This window comes from Ammospiza caudacuta, chromosome Z (assembly GCF_027887145.1).
Source record: "Ammospiza caudacuta isolate bAmmCau1 chromosome Z, bAmmCau1.pri, whole genome shotgun sequence".
Classification (NCBI taxonomy): domain Eukaryota; kingdom Metazoa; phylum Chordata; class Aves; order Passeriformes; family Passerellidae; genus Ammospiza; species Ammospiza caudacuta.
This window is the reverse complement of record NC_080632.1, coordinates 45477588-45485407: the sequence shown is the minus strand read 5'-3', so window position 1 is coordinate 45485407 and position 7820 is coordinate 45477588. Positions and strand designations below refer to the sequence as shown.

At 39.7% G+C, this 7820-nt stretch overlaps 1 protein-coding gene across 1 annotated transcript in view; it reads left to right on the top strand.

The window, feature by feature from the left end:
- Window positions 1–7380: 7380 nt before the first annotated feature.
- Window positions 7381–7820, top strand: part of AP3B1 (adaptor related protein complex 3 subunit beta 1) — a 153657-nt gene continuing 153217 nt past the window's right edge. Inside the window, exon 1 of the mRNA XM_058824532.1 lies at window positions 7381–7599. Within this exon, the coding sequence (XP_058680515.1) occupies window positions 7469–7599 (131 nt within the window). The 5' untranslated portion in view covers window positions 7381–7468. The remainder of the gene's footprint in view (window positions 7600–7820) is intronic.

Below are 7820 nucleotides of genomic sequence, written 5' to 3'. Positions count from 1 at the left end.
TGATCAGAAAGTTTATTAAAATAATATATTTTAAAAGGAAATTTTTCATACAAGTGACTACAAATTCTCTATAATTTGCATTTCCTACATTTTTTTTGAGAAACAGGACATGTTGTCTGAGCAATAACTCTTAATCATAGGAAAAAAACTTAAGACTTCGTTAACTCGATACATGAGTTAGCTTGTAGTTGTAGGGTCCTGAGAAGCCCTAACCTCATTCTAGAACAACATAGAGATATTGTTCAACAGAACACACCATTCCATGGCCTTGAGAGTCCAGGTTAGGAATGGCTGCTATTCAGATGTGACTGAAAGGGAAGTGTTTGGCAAAAAAAATGCTGGTTTGTTTGGTTCTTTTCCCCCTTTGTCTGAAATTATCTTCTTTGTATCTAGTGTTATTTCCAAGATGTTATTTCAACTTTCTCACGCCTGGTGTCTGCCAGGAAAATAATTTATTGACCTTTTCACCCCTTTAATATACAAGTGCACTTGAGTGTAGCAATTGCTTAAAGACCTTATTCTCAGCCAGTTCATTATGTTCTTTCTTGAAACTATTTATAAATTACCATACATTTAAAAAAATCTGTTACAATAAGTAACGCAAGCATTTCATCCTTAGGAAAATGTGAAGACTAACCATTTTCTAGCATTATGCCTTTAATTTCTCCCTTTGTTTCTCCTCCAATAAGAGACTATCCTATGTTTCTTGCACAAATTCTATTACAATCTTGTTAAGAATTTTATCTTCTGTGATCACCACCTGAAAGAGCCACCATAGTTTTCTGAGACTTCATTCTTCCTTTTTGCTCCTTCCAGTTTCTAAAACAAATTTCCGCTGTCTCTTACTTAATTCCATGTTCCACTTTATATTTTGTTTTAAAATACACCGATACCTCAATTAATCAGTAACAAAAGGAATATTAGGCATAATGTGAGCCTGCTACTGAATGGAACAGGGACCCCAGTGACAGAGGTTCCATAAAAAGTAGAATTACTGAACTTCTTTGCTACAGTCTTCACTGCCAAGGCTGCCCCTTAGAAACTCTAACCCAGAAGATTAGGGAGAAGGTTTGAAAAAAAAGATGGACTTTTCTTTGGTTGAGAAGGATTAGGTGAGACCATTTAGTCAAACTTAACATCCACAAGTCCACAGACATATCCATGAATGCTGAAAGACCTGGTGGACACCACTGTGAGACCATCTTTGAAAGGTCATGGAGATCAGGAGAGGTGCTGAGGATGGGAAGAAAGCAAATGTCACCCTGGTCTTCAAAAGGGGCAAGAAGAAAGACCTAGGAAACTACCAGCCAGTCGGTCTCACCTCAATCCCTGGGAAAGTAATGGAGCACTTCATTCCGGAGACCATCATTATCCACATGGATGATAAAAAGGTGATCAAGAGTCATCAACGAGGAGAAATCGCATTTGCTCAGCCTGATTACTTTCTATAATGAGGCAAGTACCTGGACAGATGAGGGGAAAGTAGTGAATATAGTCTACCTCAACTTCAGCAAGTCTTTTGATACTATCTCTAATGACAGGAAAACACAAGGTCCTGCATCTGGGGAGGAACTACCCCAGGCATCAGCACAGGCTGGGCCTGACCTGCTGGGGAGCAGCTCTGTGGAGAAGGACCTGCAGGTCCTGGTGGACAAGAAGCTCTCCCTGAGTCAGCAGTGTGTCCTGGTGGCCAAGAAGGACAATGGTATCATGGGGGCATTAGGAAGAGCATTGCCAGCAGGTCATGGATGGTGATTTGGCCCCTCTACTCAGCCCTGGTGAGGATACAGCACTCCAGATGTTCTGGGCTCCTCAGGACAACAGAGACATGGAGCTCCTGGAGCTGGTCCAGCAGAAGCTATAAAGATGGCGGGACTGGAGCACGTCAGTTTTTAGGAAAGGCAGAAGGAGATGGTTTTGGTTAGCCTGGAGAAGGCTGAGAGGGGATCTATTGATGCATAAGTGTCTGAAGGGAGGATGTAAGGAGGGTGGACCAGGCTCTTTTCAGAGGCACCAAACAATAAAACGAGAGGCAATGGGCAGAAACTGGAACACAGAAATTCTACTTGAACATGAGGAAGAACTTCTTTACTGTGAGGGTGCCTGAGAACTGGAACAGATTTCCCAGAGAGGGTATGGAGTCTATTTCTCCAGAAAAGAGATTATTCAAAAGCTGTCTGCACACACTCCCAGGTACCGTTGGTCTAGGGAAACCTGATTGTGTAAGGAGGTTGGACAAGACGACATAGGGTGGCCCTTGCCAACCATACCTAAATCTGATGATGCTTTCTGATTCTGTGATCTCCTTAAATAGGTGCTTTTCTGGCTTTTTTTCCCCCTTCATTTGACATCACACATGGTGCATGCTGTAGAAATAAGATGTTACTTTTGAAGGGTATTGTGCTCCAGCTATGGGGGAAAGGGGCATGCTACATTATCTATTAATCCAATATCAGTAAAACCTATTCTGGTACCACTGCAATGTATACCAGGACTAATGCATGGTTTACTCCATGCCAAGAAAATCACAATGTGCTTACAGCGTGCTTGTAATACACTAGCCTCCTCTCTGCCTATGACCAGTTGCTCAAAATTGCCTCCTTTCTCTTTTTATTATTCCACATACTGTAATTGCTGCTTATCCAGCAATAAACTGAATTACAATCTCAATCTCAAGAACTGAATAGAGGTTCTTTAGGAGAGATCTAAGATGACTGGAAGATACAGAAACACTTTGAGCAGATCTTATAAACCTGTTGTTCTTTTTATTTATCTCTTTATTTCTGCCAAACAACTCACTTGCAGTACCTTTAGAAATCAAACATGAACACAAATACATATTACCTGTACTAGTGTAGCTTAAAGGTAGAGCATGGAGGAGGTTACACAAGCAACACCAAGGTCGAAGTCCTTAGTAAGTTTGGCTTGACTTGCTTTAAAATCTCAGGATCCAGTAAGACACTTGAAGTATTCCAACTGTCAAGGCATGTATTTCAAGAGCAGCCTAACTCAGTGGAGAATCTAGATAATGGCAGCACAATAAAAAAGAGATGTTATAATAAGCACATAAACCACATCCATGTACCCTCTTCTTAAAGTCTTTAAACTAGATTAAAGTGATCTTTAAATAAATGTACATTACAAACTGTAACTATCAAACTAAAACACTAATTAAGTCAGATATGTTACAGTACAAATTGTTTATCTAGGCACAAGGTTTTAAAAAGTTATTTCAGCTTCCTTACTTAAACTGGTTAAATATTTTGTTGTAACTGCAGACTCCATGCTTCTCTAGATTAAGAAAAGGAGAAGATAAATTGGCAAACACAAGCTATCATTGTTTCACTAATAGATCTAAGGGGAAACCTAGAATTTATATAGAAAAGGCCAATCAAGACTGAATCTGTAACTGGTGATTTCTTCAGAATCATAGTTATCACTAGCTGGGTTACTTGAGAGAATCTACCACATCCTGAATTTCTTCTCCTACTTAAAACAAATCTGAGAAAAGGCCAAATGTTTTCATTCTTCAGGAGTAGGGTTTTTAAAATATAGGATGTCATGCAATAAACATCTGAACACAATTTTTAACATTTTAATCCTATTATTTGAGGTCTATGAACATTTCTGTCATGGGACTAATGGGAAATGGTTGGCAGTTGATTTAGGTTTCCTGCTTTGATATCATATTTGATGGTATGATATTTAAATATATGGGAAGATTAAACAATGGAAAAATAACAAATAATATTTTTAATTACAGTGGAAGTTTTGAAAACTGGTGCACCTTCCATTTACATGGATTTTAATCACCATCAAACACACCAAAGGTCTGATATCAGTATGAGAGTATCACAGCACTTATTCCATTGGAGACATTTTTATTTCTGTAATACTTTTTAATATAATCCCACTCTTTTTAATTCCAAGATGTTCTCTATCCAAAAGTAATACTTAATATTGTTTCCAGTTCTACTAATACCTATTTTGCATGTTTATGCTTGAAGAAATTAAAAAGAACTCTACAACTGAAGAACTGTTTTATTTTTCAAATGTTTCTGTTTTGTGCTCTGTTTTTGCTTTTTGCCTTCTACTTTCCTATTCATCATTTAGCAAAAATCCTCATAATCATTTGAAGGAATATTAACTGATGAAGATAAGATATATATTGTATAATTTTAGAGTTTACAGAAGAGTTGTATAATAAAAATAATAAAAGATAATTTGAAGTATCCTGATTTCAAGAGTTGATAGGCGAACTCAACTTCTGTGACATGGTAGCCAGTCCTGCTAAGAAGGAATAGAGAACTGGTACTTTTGGGAAAACCTCATTTGCTTTCATTACAGTCACAAATCTTGATTCACTTGGAGGGAGGCAGATTAAATTGTTTTTCAGGCTCAGGACTACTGGAAGCTGAGTTCACGCCTCAGACTGATAACCCATTATGTCAAGTTGGAGAAAGAGTTCTTAATTTTAAAGTAACTTATTATGCATCAGGTTTCTAGAGCACTACTGAAAGAAAAATCGTATTACAAGAAGTTTGGATTGTATCATTACTTGCCCTTTATCAATTACATTTACAAGACAATACGCTTAGACATTTGTGTAGAATCTGCAATACCTGTATATTTTCCATACATGAGAGTCTATTAGCAACATACAGAATATGAGCAAAGCTTTTAGTAGCTTGATATTTCTCTTATACAGAACTTGAATTCTGAGACAAACAACAATTAAAAAATAATTTTCAATACATCTCATGTCCTTTTCATGACAAATAACATACCAGTAATCTGAGCCACAAGAGGGCACACAATAAGCATCTGGCAGTCCAGTGGCCACAAATATATATAACTTTGTAAAAAACACTGTGAAGTATCTTGTGTAAATGTTTCAGAAAGCCTAGAAAAGTTAATGTTTGTTGGAACTACAAACTTAGTAGAGCAATGTAAATTCTTTCCCCTCAAAAGCATACGTATGCATGACTTTTGATGAAAATGCTTATGTATTTATCCATAAAAATACATCCTCTTTTCCACTGAGCCTTAGAAATTATTTCTCAGTGCAACTAACTTCTAAACGCTGTGTCCATGCTTATATGTGTACATGCTTGCATGTCTCCACATATTGTATAGTTGTTAGCTTCTGTGTGAGTGAAAAGTAAGAAACCATGTAAGTACCAGAAACTAGGTAAGTGGATTTGTAAAGATGGTATGAATAAAGGAGGTGAAATAGTTTCAGAAAAAAAAGCTAAGTGGAAAACTGAGAAGCAAAAGCCTTCTATGTTCTCTCTTTCAAGCCCTGTCTGTTAATTTTCTTATGCTGTACAAAACTTTGAAATATATAATGCTGTAACCAATTAATGTAAGTGGAGAATTTAGATCTGGAGTAATTAGTGTTCCATGATTCTGTAATTTTGACATAATTGCATACAGGTATAAATTCAATGTGCAAGTTCCTTATCACTGCAGGGTGATTTTGAAGACATAATTTACACAGGAAAAGGCTATTCATTGAACAGTCGTGGCGTATTTCAAGCCAAAACTAGATCAAGAACTGATAGCAAAAGCTCATAGCTAACATTCCTGATAGGAATTTTCAATTACACTTAGTAAATCTTCAGGTAATATTTAAGTGAAGCTCTGCATTACTGTTACTATTTCCTTCTCTTTTCATATCACAGTCCCATGTTCTTCCACTTCAATAGCCATTTGTCTTACTTTTGCCATTTGTACTCCCATGAATTACTCTGGCAAATACTACAACTCTATTGTTTTATTTTTCCATTCACTCTAAGAATACTTAAATAGTACATATAGTAAATACTACGTAGTAGATATACATGGTAAAAAAATCCCTAGTTTATTATACTTAAGGAGCTTTTACTGCTAATAAAGCCTTATTTTATGAATCTACACAAAGAAGCAACCTCTTGCCTGAGAGAACAAGTAGACAGTCTTAAGTGAAACTAGAATAGATCTACCTTACATACTGTTGACTTGGCCTCCTAGAGATTACCCCTTCCTACACTCTATGTGCCTGGCACACGAATACAAGACATAGCTAGCAACCTCTTCATGTAAACAAAACCATGTTTGGAGTCAAAGTTCAAGTGCTGTCTCTGTTACAATTTGAAATAAATAGGCACGGTCTGAAAAACAGAGACAATTTCTAAGGACTGCTGACAGGAATTCTCAGATCCTTCTGTAGAGAGAAGTGGGTGTCCATTTTTGTCTGGTTCAAATCAAATTCTCCACAAGCCTACTCTGGTCTTTGATGCTTTAAAAATCAGAATGTAGAATTCTCTCTGGCTCTGTATGACTGAGATGTGTCTGCCTCAAATCAAATCACAGGATGAGTACCAATATTTCCTGTGACGGTTTATGGTAGTAATAATAAGGTATTTCTCTCTACAGGGGAAGAAAACTATGATGACTGCTACTGTAAACAATGCAAAAGGCAGAACAATAATAGAAGTATGAAAAACCAATAGGCAAAATGGAGATAGTCAAGAATATTCACACTGGCACTTTCGCAATCTAAACCATGACTTTCGAAAAACAGTGCTACACAGGAAAAAAAAGCTGTCAGGGATCATAAAAAAATTTAAAATTGGCACCTGTAGAAAGCAGGTATTCAGGAACAGCTACCTTTACAGCAGCTCCACACTCTTAACAAATTCTTTACTGGTAAATCCTTTTATAAAAAGGATTAAATAAAAATATAAATTTAAAAAAAATTTGCTTGCTAATGCCTCAGTTTCAATCAGAAAAGTACAAGTTGCTGAAAAGCAAGCAAGTAAAAAACTGCTTCAGAGAAATATGAGACTCCCCTCCCCTGCCTTTTTTTTTCTTCTCTGCAAGATACAAAGTATTGATTGTGAACAGGTAACCTTTTGGAAATCAGTTCCATTCTAAGGAGGAAAAGGTTGCACTCCACTAGCATATGTCAGGAGATGGACTGAAGGCTGCTCTAATGAACACAGATTATTCCTGAAGAACTAAGGGAGATAGGAAAGATGGACGTAGGAAAACAGAATTGTAAAAAGGAATTAGGAGAAACTTCCCTCAGAAGACTTCTAACTATCCTTTTAAACTTCTGGCGCCGCATATGTAAGCAGCTTGCTTCTACCGTCAGCGTGAAGTACTGGCATTCGTAACACGGTCCCTAGAAGCCGCAAACGAGCCGACGCTCTAGGCCAAGCTTTGCCTGTTAAGGGCCCGGCAGAGGCCGAGCAGGTCGAGGCGCGGCGGCGCCGCCCGGCTCTTCCCTTCCCCCGGCCCTTCCCCCGGCCCTTCCCCCGGCCCCGCGGCCGCGGCTCCGGCCGCACGTCCGGGACGGGCCGCCCCGCCCCCCGCCGCGTGACCGCCCGGCTTCCGGGGAGAGCGCCGGGCCGGCAGCGCCGCGGGTGCCGCCACGGAAACTTTGGCGGGGCGGGCGAGCAGCGGCTTCAGCAGGGGCACCACCATGTCCGGCAACGGGCTCACTTACAGCGAGCAGGGCGGAGAGGCGGCGCCCGAGCTGGCGCAGGAGGTGGCTCCCACCGTGACCCCCTCGGCTCCTGCGGCCTTCGGGCTCTTCAGCAGCGACACCAAGAAGTAAGGGGGCTCGCGGGCGGGCGGCGCTGGGCTGGCGGGGCATCCCACAGGCAGGGACAGTTCCCCTGGCCCTGGCCGGGAAGCCGGGCCTCCCGCTTGACTCCTGTCGTGACTCCGCGGAAAAGTTCGCTTGCTTGCGTTTAAAGTGTGCATAGATAGTGGGTTATCTGTAAAGTGTTTCTTTTGGTTTGTTCGAAAAACTGCTTATCGATTCTCCTCTG